The 16,817-nt window shown below is 43.5% G+C and overlaps 1 protein-coding gene across 2 annotated transcripts; it reads right to left on the bottom strand.

The window, feature by feature from the left end:
- Window positions 1-3,141: 3,141 nt before the first annotated feature.
- Window positions 3,142-9,445, bottom strand: LOC123120514 (uncharacterized). Of its 2 annotated transcripts, XR_006459472.1 has the most exons (6): window positions 9,070-9,445; window positions 7,806-8,348; window positions 7,079-7,707; window positions 5,415-5,583; window positions 4,892-5,208; window positions 3,142-3,844 (listed from the first exon to the last, which is right to left on the bottom strand). XR_006459472.1 is itself a non-coding variant. In XM_044540526.1 (3 exons), the coding sequence occupies exons 1-3, from the start codon at window positions 9,166-9,168 to the stop codon at window positions 7,291-7,293; spliced, it is 1,059 nt and encodes a 352-aa protein (XP_044396461.1). In that variant the 5' UTR covers window positions 9,169-9,445; the 3' UTR covers window positions 6,501-7,290. The 2 variants fall into 2 exon arrangements, 1 of the variants encoding a protein (XP_044396461.1); XM_044540526.1 differs by lacking the exons at window positions 3,142-3,844; window positions 4,892-5,208; window positions 5,415-5,583 and having other exon boundaries at window positions 6,501-7,707.
- Between the last annotated feature and the right edge of the window lie 7,372 nt (window positions 9,446-16,817).

Below are 16,817 nucleotides of genomic sequence, written 5' to 3'. Positions count from 1 at the left end.
TGGTGCGCATGCTCAGAATGGTGTGGCTAAGCGAAAGCACCGTCGCCTTCTTGAGACGGCTCGTGCGTTGATGATCGCCGCCTCTCTTCCGCCTCATTTTTGGGCCGAGGCTGTCTCCACCTCCACCTATCTCATCAACCTTCAGTCATCTGCTGCTCTACAGGGTGGTGTTCCCTTGAGCATGTCTTTGATCGTTCTCCCAATTATTCGGCGCTTCATTTGTTTGATTGCGTTTGCTATGTTCTTCTTGCCCTACGTGAACATACGAAACTGACCGCTCAGTCGGTTGAGTGCGTCTTCTTAGGCTATAGTGATGAGCATAAGGACTATCGTTGTTGGGATCCTTCGTCAAATGTGTATTTCTCGAGATGTGACTTTTGACGAGTCTCGTCCCTTCTACCCGTGTCCATCTTCATCGACCTTTTCAGTGGAGGATATCTCTTTCCTCACTTTTCCTGACACACCTATCACTCCTGTCGAGCCCTTGTCTATTCGTCGTGCTACTCCTGCTTCTCCGCCTATTGTCGATCCTTCGTCACCATCTTCCACGTTTCCTCACCTCGCATATCACCTGATTCTTCACCTTCATCACCGGGGACTTCTTCATCTCCATCCCCTGATTCTACCTCGGTGATTCCTCCTCGTATTCTTCCATCTTTTCCTCAGTATTATACTCGTCGTTCGCGTCCTGTGTATGCGTTTACTGATGCGTCTACTGATGTGCCATCTTCCTCCTCTCAGCCTACTTATGGCTTACGTCCTCGTCCGCTTCCGCATGTTGATCGTCTTGGTTTTCCAAGCGCTGGTGCTGCTGTTCTAGAGCCGACTTTTTATCGTCAAGCTGTTGTTCATCTTGAATGGCAGAGGAGCTTGTTGCTCTTGAGCGCATCGGCACGTGGGACCTTGTTTCTCTTCCTCCTGGTGTTCGTCCAATCACTTGTAAGTGGGTCTACAAGGTTAAGACTCGCTCTGATGGTTCTCTTGAGCGCTACAAAGCTCGCCTTGTGGCTCGTGGTTTTCAGCAGGAGCATGGTCGTGATTACGATGAGACTTTTGCTCCTGTGGCACATATGACCACTATTTGCACACTTCTTGCCATGGCCTCTGTCCGTCACTGGTCTGTGTCTCAGCTTGATGTTAAGAATGCCTTTCTTAATGGTGAGCTGCGTGAGCAGGTTTATATGCAGCCCCCACCTGGGTATTATGTTCCTGATGGCATGGTCTATCGTCTCCGTCGTTCGCTCTATGGCCTTAAGCAAGCCCCTCGCGCCTGGTTTGAGCGTTTTGCCTCTGTGGCGACTCCCGCTAGTTTTTCAGCGAGTGCTCATGATCCAACGTTATTTGTCCACCTTTCCACTCGTGGTAGGACTCTTCTTCTCTATGTCGATGACATCATCATCACTCGCGACGACCCTTAGTATATTGCCTTTGCGAAGGCCCATCTTAATGAGCAGTTTCTTATGTCTGATCTTGGCCCTCTTCGGTACTTTCTTGGGATAGAAGTCTCTTCTACCTCTGATGGCTTTTTTATTTCCCAAGAAAAGTATATCCAGGATCTTCTTGCTCGTGTTGCGCTTACTGATGAGTGCATTGTTGAGACTCCCATGGAGCTCAATGTTCATCTCCGTGATACTGATGTTGACCCCTTGTCTGATCCGACGTGTTACCGTCATCTTGTTGAAAGTCTTGTCTATCTAGCTGTCACTCGTCCGGATATCTCTTATCCAGTCCATATTTTGAGTCAGTTTGTCTCTTCTCCCACTTCGGTTCACTACAGTCACCTTCATCGAGTTCTCTGATATCTTCGTGGCACGATCTCTCACCGTCTGTTCTTTTCTCGCTCCAGTTCATTACAGCTTCAAGCCTTTCCGGATGCTACGTGATCTAGTGATCCCTCGGGTCGCCGTTCACTTTCTGCTTACTGTGTTTTCCTTGGTGGTTCTCTTATTGCCTGGAAGACGAAGAAACAGACCACAGTTTCCCGTTCGAGTGCAGAGGCTGAGTTGCGAGCTATGGCTCTTTTGACGGCAGAGGTGACTTGGTTACGGTGGTTACTTCAGGATTTTGGTGTTTCTGTCACTACACCTACTCAGCTATTGTCTGACAGTACAGGTGCTATTAGCATTGCGCGCGACCCTGTGAAGCATGAGCTCACCAAGCATATTGGTGTTGATGCTTTTTATGTGCGCGCTGGTGTGCAGGATCAGGTTAAAGCTCTTCAGTACGTGCCTTCCGAGTTACAGTTGGCGAATTTCTTTACGAAGGCTCAGGCTAGAGCACAACGTGGCTTCTATCTCTCCAAACTCAGTATTGTTCATCCACCATGAGTTTGAGGGGGGTGTTAGAGTAGTATATCCATGTAGCCTTTTGTCTTTACCTCATTGTATAAGGGGTTTTCTACATATTTCCTGCACCTGTACATGTATATACACTGGCCTATGGCCCCATGAGAATACAAGTTGCATATTCCTAACACTGATCACCTAGCGGTGGGCTTTGCCTACTCCTGGGCCGTTTCGACATCAATCCTGGGGAGATGCGGTCTAGGGCAGCGGACACCGGATCACCTAGAGCTTGCGGACATGGTTGCCTGCTGCACGCTGGCAACTGGCGAAGCTGCCGCGACAGGGATTTGACACACTTATTCTTCTTGTCGTCTGGATGCTCTGGGTAGAGCGCAACGGCAGGGTGTTACGAGCCTCATCAAGCACGATACCCCAGTTGTGCAACCTATGGACGAAGGCGGGAGCCAAATGGATGTGCAATATATTGAGTTAGCTGTATGTGTTCTTACGGGGCATTGTATTTGCTAAGGGCGTAGGATAGCTAACCGTTGTGTTGGTCGCCATGGACCAATACCCTTATTTATGGGACGGAGGAAGTAATAACCGTTGATAGCACATGTTATGGTACAAAGGAACCACATGACTGACATAGCATGGTCTAAAATAACACATACCCCTGTAAATCTTAAGGACAAACTTCTCAATACCGAATTACAGAGTAAGTAAATAGACTAGCAAATGCAAATAAACCATATAAATGATCCCAAAAAATAAAGAGACACATGTAGGTAGTTCATGACCACACAAAAAGAGAACATAGTCCAACACATATCAATTCAACACTGAAGTCCCCGACGGTAAACATGAGTCTCACCAGACATAGATATATGAAGAAGTGCAGTGCACATAATTGACAAAACCAACTTATCACAATTAGGCGAACTGATGAAAGCATGTCTAAAGTTAAACTGACTAAGCATCACTTTTGTGCTTACCTTCCATCTAGTATTACTGAAAATTGCTGAATCAGCATTAAGAAGATCATCAAGCTCGTCAAGTTTTTGCTTTACGTGCAAAACCAACTTGCACATAGTTGCATCATCAATAAGGTTTTTCCAGACAGTCCCACTTTTATATAACGTTGTAGCATTTCCAACAATCCAAAGGCAGTGCGTACATCAAATAAAACATCCACCTTATTTATAAGGCAGTGCCTACATCAAATAAAACATCCACCTTATTTATATATACTATAGTCAAACATACTCTGAACGGTAACAAACCAAAGAATTGGTGCGCACCCTGCTCTAGTAAGAGCAACATTTGTTCTTCAGTTATCGGCAAGAAATCCAAGACCTCCACTCCCATTGGACCCAACAGTTGAAACTATGATTATATCATCCTCTTCGCCTTGGAAACCATCAATGGACTTGATCTCACATGAAAGCCATCACATGTATCGTATTTGTTGCCGAGTCTATCTTTAATTACACCAACTTGACAGCTATATGGAGAGACCACACCGATACTGAGCCCTTGGCCTGCTGACCCTCTCCAGGCTACACAAAAGAATAAGCTGGTATGTTACTGATCTTTAGGAGTCAATCTTTTCACTAGACTAGTGAGGAAAAAAATGACGGGCAACAGCAGGTGCTCTGCTTTTTCATTTAGGACTAGTGAGGAAATTTCTAAAGCAAACTTAAATTGGTTCTGTATAAGCCAGCAATTAGCTTAAGGGTTCTGCTTCAGTGCACCACTTAGTTAAATAAACAGTTGAGATTAAAACATATCTTTTTTTAATAAAAAGGGTAGTATAGTCCATAAAATTGTAAATACTACAAAAGCCTCACAAAACTAATTACGACTACTGTTGTGTGATTTTTCCCCTTTTTACGAATAATTCTGTGAATTTCAGGAGTGACTTCACCGGAGATCTATCTTCAATCTACCCTGCCCTAAGAAAATTGAGTTGGCCGGATCCCTGTCTTGTTGGTCGTGGTGGCCGGATTCCGAACAGATGTATGCATGCACTAGTTTTTCACAGACAACGTCTGATCCATTCCTTTGCTAATAAGATTAGTTGAACTAAAACAGTGCCTCTACCATTAGCATGAAGTAGCAAAAAGATTCAAAAAATTTACAGGATTCGCTGGGTACATTTGAAAGAGAAGCACCACATGTAGTAGGGAAGTATGATCCAACGCCAGTTCAAAATAAAAAGTGTGATCTAACACTAAAATTCAAAACGAGATAAGATATGGCTGCCATTAATTTTCTTCGCCAAAGGCGGAGATTTCTGGGATTTGGTTTGTTAGTTCCATCCCAGATGATAACAACGCTAGTAATGGAACATCTAATCTATTTTAGAATGTTTAAGTACGACAATGCCCTTTTCTTTAGTGGATTTGAGATCCGTAATTTTGTAAAGGGGGTGTACATAAGCAAACCCCTTAAACTTAATACTACCTACTTCCACTCTATCTAGGTCCATGTCTATCACTCTATCAGGCACTTAACTTCATATAGAAAATCAGATTAAGAACTAGCAGAGTGCTCAAGGAAGGATGCTACGGTTAAAAAGAAGGATAGGCTCAGCATAGACATACATTTTAAGATGTTTTGGATCAGATGCAAAACGATAGCAACTTCAGCCATGTTCCTCCAACTGTTTTCAGTGCCATCTTTGTCTTCCCTTCCATCGGTGACATTTATAAAAGTGTAGCTGCCAAAAGGGAGGCTTGTGTATTCCTTATTATAGGAAGGAGACACGACATTTGGACCACCTAAAATCTTCCTCTCATAAAACTGACCAATTGGAAATGAGCTGATACAAGAACTCATGCGGTACTGTATATTCAACACAAATGCTTTTCGAAATCCAGCATAACCAATCTCTCAAAAAGACTTATTCCGAATCCAGCTTCTTTGCACATCCAGAGGTAAACAATGAAATATAGAATTAATAGAACAGATCAATAAAGACGGAGCAAAAGTTAAGATGTACCCTTTGTTATTTTTCATGAAAAATTTGTCAAAGTACTTTTGCACAGAAGCTTAAGTTGTTGATATATGCACCAATGACTAAGAAATAGAACTATATGATACAGAGAGGGCAAGATAAAACCTTACCTGGCTTTTAACCATTGCACTCAGCTGGCAGTCATCTCCTAGCAAACCAGCATGCTTCAACTGATGCAGACGTAGTGGGACCACCAATTCACATTCTCGCACTTGCGTAGCCTCATTGACAATTAACACATCGAGGGGTTCAATCTCCATATGATGCAACCGGTAAGAACTAGAGGTAGTACAGAAAAAAAGCACAGCATTATGCATACAGTAGCGCTGGACCCAGTTTTTGCCTACTCCAATAGGTAAATTAAGCGAATGCTGAAGATCCTTCAGCAATTTAAGGCATGTGGACCTTACTCCATCTAGTTCCTTCTCAAGAAAAGATATCGGCTGCACACAAGCTGATTTTTCGCTTGAGAGACCACCAAGGCCCCTTTTTAAGCTTTTGCCAGTTAAATCAACACCATACAGAAGGGCATCAAATTTTTCTAGCATATTAAACAATGAGGATATATTGCTGATACTATCACGTGAAAAGCACCTTCCAGGGAGGTGAATCCACAAATTCTATGTACATCTTTTAAGAGATACTAGCAAAAAGGCCCGTGTGTTGCAATGGGAGAAAAAAATACAACACACTCTTAATTTACAAAAAAGTCTATAATCTGAGAATTTGTAGCTACGGCCCAAACAAAGATGGTCTTAGCCTACAAAAGTGCATCAAGATTCCACAGGTATTCTATTTCAACACGGCTTGCATATAGATTTAATCCGTACAAAGAAACGGGCAAGTGATCGCGCATTTATTCATGTCATGTGTGAAATGGGGTATTGTTACCGGCCGGTAAAGGTAAACGACAAAAACAGACGATGACACACTAGCTCACTACGGAGACATGTGTGCATCAAGGGCGGTTTTCAGTTTAAGCATCACCAACTTAGGGTAACTCCTGAACACTTTTTTTCACATACATATTTCTTAAATACATGAAGAGCTGTTAAAAAGACACATGATTTTTTAAGCATAAAGAGAGATTTTTTTTGTCTGGAAAAGAACATTTTTGTATGGTCTCCTGTGGACGCAGGTACTTACGTCCATATTTCATCACTATTTCTTGCCATACATGTCATAGGTATTGGTCCCTGTTTCATCATTATTTATATCTTGTCAAACATGTCTTTTATTTTTTTTATTTCCATGCATGCCTCTTTAATTTTTGCCATGCATGTCCTCTCTTTCTTCTTCTTATATATAGGAGAATAGCACAACATCTCATCTTCATCGGATCTCCTCCGCATTTTCTCTTTTATTTCTTTTATAGCGGGCATCCCATCTTTATTGGGTCCTTCTTTTATTTCTTGTCATGCATGTCCTTATTTATTGGGTGTCTCTAGCAAATTTATCTTCAATTTCGTGTCCAATCCTGATTTTGCTGAGGTGTTCATCCCCAATCCGAATCACTACCGGTACGAAAGAAAGACAGATAATGCATTATTGATTAAGATTGCACCCTAGATAGTATTTCTTTTAATTGTTAACAGGTAAAATAACATCATATTCAGATTCTACATATTTTTCTAATCAAAATTCATATATAACATGTTAAATTTGGAGTTACGGTTTAGAAGATATGAGTATTTTAAAAAACATTTAATATCTACTATGGGTTTAATGTCAGAAAAATCAGGGGCTATAAAATAGCATGACGGACTAAGAATACCTATTTCTTTTATTAGTAGGTATAGATTGCTGTCACATTGAATTGCTTCTTTAGGAAGTCCAGATTGGACACGGCATCACTATTTCCATCATCCTCAAGAAGCCTATCATACTGAGAACCACAGTCTTCAAAAAATGATATCATCGAAGTTAGTTGGCACCTCCATCCACACAATGATGAAAAGCATTCAACAAGTTCATTCAGATGAAAATCTAAGCTTCCCGAAGATCTCCGGTTATGTCCATCTTATACTTGTTCCCAAATAGCAAGACATCTCCAAGAGAAAAGGGTAGACCATTGTCATCAATTTTTTTGTTGAAATCCTTGAAGTTTTGAAGGATACGAGTGCAAACCCCAATTACAGCAACATTTGTGGGAGCACATGTTAGAGTTCTGCATTTCATAGAAGCCAAAGCCCACAGTAAAGCACTTACAGTGTGGGTCTTTCCAGTACCTGGTGGACCTTGTATAAGCTTCATGAGGTTCAGATGCCTACATCTTACAACTGAGATGACAGATCCAATAACATCCATTTGCGATTTATTAAGATTCATCGGTAATAATTGCTCTGTAAAACAAGCCAAATGTTCCCCACCATGTTTAGCACAGATACCACAGACATCACCACCCTACAAAAGAGCCAACAAAGAAGAGCTCAAAAAAGTTAGATATTCATGGTAATAAAGTATTAAGTAAAACCTAAAGGCAACTATACATGTCCTATTACCGAATTTGTGGGGGCTAAGTGAGACTCGATCACTGTGAAATTGTCATTCATGTGCTTGTCAAAGCTCAGTGTTTTCCATATCCACATGTTTGTTATGATATTACTGAGAAATATTGCATATCTGAGTTTTTGTAAGTCTTCTTCCAAGCCAATATCTTTTCCAACCTTGATTTTGAAATGCTTCTGACATTCATCATCATCATCCATGCAAACGTCGGTAACCATTGCCAAGTAATATGTCACGCCGTAGCGACTGAAGTCCTCCGCAGCTTCAGGTTTCACGCTAGACAAAATAAATACATCGCCATGCCTTAAAGTATGAGCCTGCGCAGAATAAACCGCCCCACAATCCCCAAAGTCCACATCCATATAGTACACTTCCGGTTTCTGTGTTGCCTCCATAGAAAGTATTTTCGAAGAGGGTCCTTCTACGATGAGTTCAAGGCGTGCGCACAGATCTGACCTTGTTTCTTCAATCAGAGGTGCGCGATAAGATTTGAGATAGTGATCAAGTGAGAGGAAGCTGCAAGGAATAGCCTCAGCCTACATATAAAAACAGTAAATGGGAATATGGTTAAAGATAGCAAAAACCTAGAATGTAGCAACGTGAAAGCACAAACGGTATGCAACTATGCTAACAGAGCAACTGTGCGGCCAAATACAGAGCTGAGGCTCTTGGCTACCATGACATGTCTCCAGCATTTTAACTTCTGAGTAAATTAATACAACTAAATGGCATCATAATATTAGGTGGCATTTACTTACAGACCTAACATCCCCCAACATTCTTCTAGAACTTAATATCTCATAATAGTGTTATCTAAAGTATTCTGAAACGCCGGTACATTTGGAAAGAAAATTTGGTGTATCATTTTTGTCAACATAGCTATCATTAGTATGCGCAAAAAAAAACATAGCTATCATTAGTTTTCCGAATCCATAGTATATTTATTAGCTGGCTCGAACGAATTACAGGCACGCGTAATTTCCTGAGTGCCATGCCGATTGCACCCATTCCAAACCCTAGCAAAATCTTCGCCACGCCCAGACCAAGCGGTCGAAATGACCCACTTGGATGGCCCAACAAGCGGTGAAACGACGATTGTACTACAAGCGACTCATCAATCAGGGAAACGTAAGCATGGCTGGACGCCTGGATGCAGCTCGCACGCACGCGCGGATTAGAGAAAAAAACAGGAAAAGGATGCTCAAGCTGGCAGCCACTCGCACTATCAAGGGAGGGAGGGAGGGATCGATTGAGCACCTGCCCTTTGTAGAGGTCATCGTTGATGATGTCCTGGATCGACCAGGAGAGCACAATATCGCCCAAATCCATCTCCCCCGCGTCGCTCGCCCGCGGCATTGCGCTGGGGTCGCCATCTCACACGCTTTAACTTTTCCCTCACACGCGAGCGGCGGAGCCAGCAAGCGGCAGCCGCTATGAAGGGAGTTTCGGCATGGTGCTGGGGCCTCTCACAGTCACACACGAGCAGCGGAGCAAGCAAGCGGCAGTCCCGAGAGAAAGGAGGGCGAGGAGGAGCGGGAGGTTGCTTCGAGTCGAAGCGTCCGCCGGCGTGCGTGATCAATAGCAGGGGTGTTTAATGGCCAACTGCGGAGAGATCTTTCGCTTCTGTGAGGACCGAGGTGGAGGTTTTCTTGGCATAGGATTTGTACTAGTAGCACGCATCATCTTTTTCTTCCGGCTTTTGATTTTTGATTTTTTTTCTATTTTTGAACCAGAAGTTTAAATTAAATTTTGTTTGCATATTCGTCGTGTTTCTCGTGGTGGGAGCTTTCAAATAAGATTCATTTTAAATACATCTTGATGAATTAATTTTATTAAGTTTTAATTTTTAAAACTTGGTATTAGCGACCAATAAAATCATGAGGTTTATAGCATCTACAGTCGGATTTGACAAATCCGGGCCCCTATATGTCCGCGGACACGCTCGGACAGGCCCGCGGACGGCACCGGACAATCCCCTGCCCGACAGTCACACGCCTCAAATCCGAACTCTCAAATTCATGTAGGTCCATGCATGTCCATCATACACATACCAAAAATATATAGTTCGAATATAAAATTTATTTTAAATGCATAATTGAAATATTAGCTCTTTGGTTTTAATTGTGGGTCCACATATGCTCCACAAGATCACTGAGTAGCTACGGTGTGCACCTAATAATCTCGAAGATTCTGAATTTATGCATATGCAAAAAAATGTAAGTTGGTTTGCATCTTGTTGTTTCGGGATGTGGACTTGTTCTTCAGGCATCTCAAAATCATTGGTTTGGGCTACCCATCATCCTCGTCCTCGACAATCATATTGTGCAAAATGATACAACATGTCATCAGCTGCCACAAAGTCTCTGATTCTCATATCATTGCAACTCCAGGAATAATTTTCCAACAAGCTTGGAGCACTCGAAATGTCCTCTTCACATCCCTCCTAGCTGCCTTTTGTATTCTTGCAAAGTGACTTTGTTTATTGCCTTGGGATCAAATATGGTCTTCACAAACGCCGCCCACTGAGAATAAATACCGTCGGCAAGATAGTACTCCATGTTGTAGTTGCGGCTATTGACAGTGTAGTTGCATGACAACAATTACCCATTACAAAGTCTCTTGAACACGGGAGATCGCTGAAGCACATTGACGTCGTTGTGAAAATCAGGCATTTCAAAGAAAGCAGCCAAATCCACGAGTCATGTGATGTGACTGCTTTCAATATGATGGTGGTCTCTTTGGTGTGACCTTGGTACATCCCGTTGTAGGATCGAAAGTATGTCTAGAGGGGGTGATTTAACTGCTTGGCCAAATAAAAATCTAACATTTTCTCAATTTTAGTTGTGGGCAGATTTTAGCAATTAGTACAAGTTAAGCAATCAACCTACACATGCAATTCTAAGAGTATAGCAGCGGAAAGTAAAACATTGCATATGAAGGTAATGGAAAGGGTTTGGAGAGTGCAAACGGAATGGAAACACGAAGATTTTTGGCGTGGTTTCGATAGGTGGTGCTATCGTACGTCCACGTCGATGGAGACTTCAATCCATGAAGGGTAACGGCTGCGCGAGCCCACGGAGGGCTCCACCCACGAAGGGTCCACGAAGAAGCAACCTTGTCTATCCCACCATGCCCATCGCCCACGAAGGACTTCCCTCACTCGGGTAGATCTTCATGAAGTAGGCGATCTCCTTGCCCTTACAAACTTCTTGGTTCAACTCTACAGCTTGACGGAGGCTCCCAAGCGACACCTAACCAATCTAGGAGACACCACTCTTCAAAAGGTAATAGATGGTGTGTTGATGATGAACTCCTTGCTCTTGTGCTTCAAATGATAGTCTCCCCAACACTCAACTCTCTCTCACTGATTTGGATATGGTGGAAAGATGATTTGAGTGGAAAGCAACTTGGGGAAGGCTAGAAATCAATATTCTTGTGGTAGGATTGGTATATCTTGATCTCAACACATGAGTAGGTGGCTCTCTCTCAGAAAATGTATGGTGAAAGTGTAGGCACGTTCTAGTGGCTCTCTCATATGGAGAAGGGGGTGGAGGGTATATATAGCCTCCACACAAAATCCAACTGTTACACACATTTGACCAATCTCGGTGAGACCGAATGATTAAATTCGGTGGCACCGATTAGTTCAAAATGTGAACGTTAGAAATCTCGTTGGGACCGACTGGAACAACTCGGTGAGACCGATGTGCTAGGGCTTTAGGGCAAACATTATCTCGACACCGATTGCATCAACTCGGTGAGACCGAAGTGAAGCAATAAGGCAACAGAGAGAATGTCAAGCCAACTCGGTGAGACCGATTGCAAAACTCGGTGAGACCGAAATAAATGCAGCAAGTCACAGAGCGTTGGCAAGGCCATCTCGATGAGACCGAGACCCGTATCGGTGAGACCGAACTGTTAGCTAGGGTTTCTGGTAGTGGCTACGTCATATGAACTCGGTGGCGCCGGGTAGGAAGAATCGGTGGGGCCGAGTTGGAGTTTTGGGTTTTGACATATTTGAATGGAGAAAGTGGTTGAGGGTTTTGGAGCAATATCACTAAGCATTTAAGCAAGCAAGCCATTAAGCAACACCTCATCCCTTTTAATACTATTGGTTTTACTATGGACTCAATGTGATCTTGGATCACTAAAATAAAGATGGAGAGTCTTGAGCTTTTGCCAATACATGTCGTTAGCATTTTGAAGGGTCCATATCACACAGGATGCTGCTAACGTGACACTACAATCAGAGACCCTTCGATGAAACTGTGTGTGATGCATTAATCACAAATTGTGATGCATTAGTCACAAATGGTGATGCAATAAAACCATAAAAAATGATGCAAAACATTTGCGATGGCGGATACATAAAACATGGTTCAGATTTTAGTTGCGTGTGCGATGCGGAGCATACGGTTCACTCAAATGAACTGTTTGCGATGAGGCAGAACAACAGAAACGGACAGCCAGATGAAGGTGTGTGCGATATGCGGCATACAGTTCACTCGGATTAAATGTTTGTGATTAGGCAACACAACAGAAACGGTCAGCCAGATCAAGGTGTTTGCGATTGACAGCATACACTTCACACAAATGAACTGTTTGCGATTAGGCAACACAATAGAAACAATCAGCCAGATCAAGGTGTCTGCGATTGACGGCATACACTTCACGCGGATGAACTGTTTGCAATTAGCCACAAGAAACAGAAACAGTTAGACAGATCAACGTGTGTGCGCTAGACGGGGCACACATTCTAATTAAAAAAGCGTGTGCGATGGTAATAACGAGCGCGCACGGTTGATGGAACAAGACGTGTGCTGACATCGCCTATTGCGGTGCACCCTATGGTGCAAACGCCACGTACGCGGCCGAGAACGCCCACGTTATGCCATCCGAGAATAGTGTCGCGCTTCGAAATTAGAACCGTCAATAAATTTTAAGCTTGTGTCCCGTCACATTCCAAATTACTACCACGCTATATTTAATTGCAAACCTGTTCACACTAATCAAAACCTAAATGGTTTCCACTTGGGAACGTATTAGTACTCGGTTATAAATACTACCTACTCCAAGATGACTGCACATTCCTCCTCAACTCCTCATCCACAAAAACAAACAAGTCTTTCATCGTTGTTCCCTTGTGTCTGCCATGGCCCGCATGAGTTCTGGATCGAGAGATTACTACCAGGGAGAGGCGAGCACGGAAGCGGAAGGACGAGAGATGCCCCACCTTGCCGCGAAAGCAGTCGACATGTCCCGCCGCGCCGCCGTTGTCACGCCCAATATGCGACCCTATCCTAAAGGAACTCGAAGGTCCCACCAAGGATAGAAGCGCATATTGGAGACGCTTTTGCAAGGTGGATATCATTACATCGTACCATTACATAATAATTGGGGATACATACAAGAGGCAAACAATGCCACATGAATACAACATCACAATACATAAGAGCAACATCCGACTACGGATGAACACAAACAGAAACTCAAACGACATCCACCCTGCTAGCCCAGGCTGCCGACCCGGAACCTATCCCCTGATCGAAGAAGCAGAAGAAGAACTCCAAAACAAGTAACATCGCTCTCGCAGCATAATCATCGCAAAACTTGTACCTGCAACTGTTGTTGTAGTAATCTGTGAGCCACGAGGACTCAGCAATCCCATTACCATGGGTATCAAGACTAGCAAAGCTTGATGGGTACGGAAGGGGTAAAGTGGTGAGGTTGCAGCAGCAACTAAGCATATATGGTGGCTAACATACGCAAATAAGAGCAAGAAGAGAAGCAACGGAACGGTCGTCAACTAGTAATGATCAAGAAGTGATCCTGAACTCCTACTTACGTCAAACATAACCCAAAAACCGTGTTCACTTCCCGGACTCCGCCGAAAAGAGACCATCACGGCTACACACGCGGTTGATGTGTTTTAATTAAGTCAAGTGTCAAGTTCTCTACAACCGGACATTAACAAATTCCCATCTGCCACATAACCGCGGGCACAGCTCTTGAAAGTTTATACCCTGCAGGGGTGTCCCAACTTAGCCCCTCACAAGCTCTCATGGTCAACGAAGGATATTCCTTCTCCCGGGAAGACCCGATCAGCCTCGGAATCCCGGTTGACATTTCGACAATGGTAAAACAAGACCAGCAAAGCCGCCCGATGTGCCGACAAATCCCGATAGAAGCTGCACATATCTCGTTCTCAGGGCACACCGGATGAACACTACGTATAGCTAAAACCAGACCTCAAGTTTCCCTGAGGTGGCGCTGCAAGTGGCTCTAGTTCGGACCAACACTCGAAGGAGCACTGGCCCGGGGGGGTAAATAAAGATGACCCTCGGGCTCCGGAAACCTAAGGGAAAAAGGCTAGGTGAGGCAAATGTAAAACCAAGGTTGGGCCTTGCTGGAGGAGTTTTATTCAAAGCGAACTGTCAAGGGGGTCCCATAAATCACCCAACCACGTAAGGAACGCAAAATCAAGGAACATAACACCGGTATGACGGAAACTAGGGCGGCAAGAGTGGAACAAAACACCAGGCATAAGGCCGAGCCTTCCACCCTTTACCAAGTATATAGATGCATTAGTTAAATAAGAGATATTGTGATATCCCAACATAAACATAAACATGGAGCAATCTTTATCTTCACCTGCAACTAGCAACGCTATAAGAGGGGCTGAGCAAAAGCGGTAACATAGCCAAACAACGGTTTGCTAGGAAGGGTGACAAGGTTAGAGGTTCATGGCAATTAGGGAGGCTTTATAAGCAAGTGGTAAGTAACGCGTCATAGCGGTAGCATCGAGGCAACTAGCATAGCAATGATAGTAATGAGATCCAAGGTGATGGTCATCTTACCTGAAATCCCACTAGGAAGAAGAACGAGTCCATGAAGAAGATGAAGCCACGAAGACTAACCAAGTGTAGACGAACGAATCCTCACGATCGCAACGAAACAGGAACTAACGAGAAGGAGCACAACCGGAAAGAAGCAAACAACAAGGTAAAGACACAACACATAAACATGACATGATGCACAACCAAGCATGATGCATGACAAGGCTATATGATGCTAATCATGGCAAGAGATGATGCAAACAAGAGCAACACATCAAAGCAAGTTTAAATGAGGCCGGAAGCAACATATAACAAATCCGGTAAGTCCTCATATGCAAATTTAGAAATTGGTCCAGATCTGAATAAACCTTATGTTGAAGTTGTTAAACAGCAAGTTAAGATGCACCAAGATGATCTACACGAAATTCTAGTCAAGTTACATATAAAGTCCATTAGATTCGAAGCTACGGCCTAGAAGATATGAGCAACACAAGATAAACATGGCATTGATGCAAGATGCATCCAAACATCAATCAAACACCTCAAAACAAGGATGCAACATGATAATATGAAGCTTCATGCAATTCTAAGCAAGTTTCATATAGAGCATGCTCAAAACGGAGCAACGGTGCAACACATACACTCCAAACAAGATATAACAACAATCTGTCCAAAACAGCAACTAGGCATCTTGCAAGCATCATGAAAATATGCTACAGCACTCCAACATTATACAAAAAGGCATGGACATGATGTACAGGTAAAGCATGACAAAACATGAACACTAAGCTATCTCCAGAAACCACTAGAACATGCTCAAAAGGACATGGCAAGATTGCAAATAATAACAGTTCACAGACTTAGCAGAAAATCACTGGACATGACAGAAATAACATCAGGTTGCTCTGTTCAGAGCTATCAAACAACATGTTACAGCAAACTATCATGGCAAAATAGAGCATGGCATGCTAATAATAAATACAAAGAACAAAACTCCCTTACTGAACTAATTACAAAGATCAACAGAAAACATGGTAGCATCCATGCAAACATGGCAAGTGATATGACAGATTCAGACTTAGTGAAAATAACAGCACATGGCAGGAACAACGATAAGTAGGCATGTTGGTGAGCTTGTACCACTCACCACAGAGTATTTCATGGCATGTGAAGTAAACCAACAGTAATGACATAAATATGGAGCTAAACATGGTAATAGAAGAGTCATAGGGTACATAGATCACTAGCAAAAACACATGGCAAAACTGAACTTAATGTTAACAGGCTGACAGCAACATTATTTAGCAATTTGGGAGCAAGTTTGCAACAAGCTACAACAGGCTATAAATGCAACCAAGGGCATGGATGGATAGAGCATAACATGTATAACAAAACATCCTTAGAGAAAATCTCCAGATTATGCATAGAACTCATGTAGCAGCATGGCAACATAGCAACAAAATATAACAGACTCAGACTTAGCAGAAATGACTAAGTCACAGAAATCAGCAACATCATGGAGGCTACTTTTCATGCTTGTGCTAGTCAGCACAGAGCTCCTAAAAATACAAGACTTGCACCACTGTAAAGGTGGCATGATGTAGTACAAAACACATGTAGAGCGCATGTTCATAGGGTGCACACACAAAAAGCAATGAAAAAGACAAATCACCAAGTTATAACAGTTTCAGCAGGTTAACATCATATAGCACTCTTGAAACGATGATTAGGGCATCAAGATGAACTCAAACAAGCATGGCATAGTGGAATGAAATGTAGAGCATCTCACAATGAACATTTTGATATATTGTGCATGCAAAAGGGAGCTGTATGCAAGAAGTTATGGCATGTCAAACATATGCACATGATGTTGAAAATCTGAGACTTAGTGAAATATACCCTCCGAAAATCTGGACGGGGTCGACCCGGGACGGCGGGATCCGGCGCGGGGGAGGCGTGTTTGGTTCGTCTCCTGGTGGATCTGGTCCACCCGGACCGGATCTGGCCGGCGTTGACTCCGGCGATGGCGCGGTGGAGATCCGGCGGAGGGGCGGCTCGCCGGCGTGAGGGGCGGGGCGACGGACGGCGGCGGTGGCGCGGTGGTGCGGTGATGCGAGGGAGTGGCGAGGCGGAGCCGAGGCGGGGCGGCGAAGAGGGGTCGGCGACGCG

Source organism: Triticum aestivum, chromosome 5D (genome assembly GCF_018294505.1).
Source record: "Triticum aestivum cultivar Chinese Spring chromosome 5D, IWGSC CS RefSeq v2.1, whole genome shotgun sequence".
Taxonomy (NCBI): Eukaryota; Viridiplantae; Streptophyta; class Magnoliopsida; order Poales; family Poaceae; genus Triticum; species Triticum aestivum.
Note: the sequence above shows the minus strand (reverse complement) of the source record. Positions and strands in the feature narration are given on the sequence as shown.

Bases quoted from the DNA above. Each gene is read 5' to 3' on its own strand.
- LOC123120514 (XM_044540526.1), bottom strand. From the start codon at position 9,168: ATGCCGCGGGCGAGCGACGCGGGGGAGATGGATTTGGGCGATATTGTG. The intron at 8,349-9,069 runs GTGCTCAATCGA...TTTTATATGTAG, and splicing joins ATGACCTCTACAAAGGGCAG to GCTGAGGCTATTCCTTGCAG. The intron at 7,708-7,805 runs GTAATAGGACAT...GCTCTTTTGTAG, and splicing joins ACTTAGCCCCCACAAATTCG to GGTGGTGATGTCTGTGGTAT.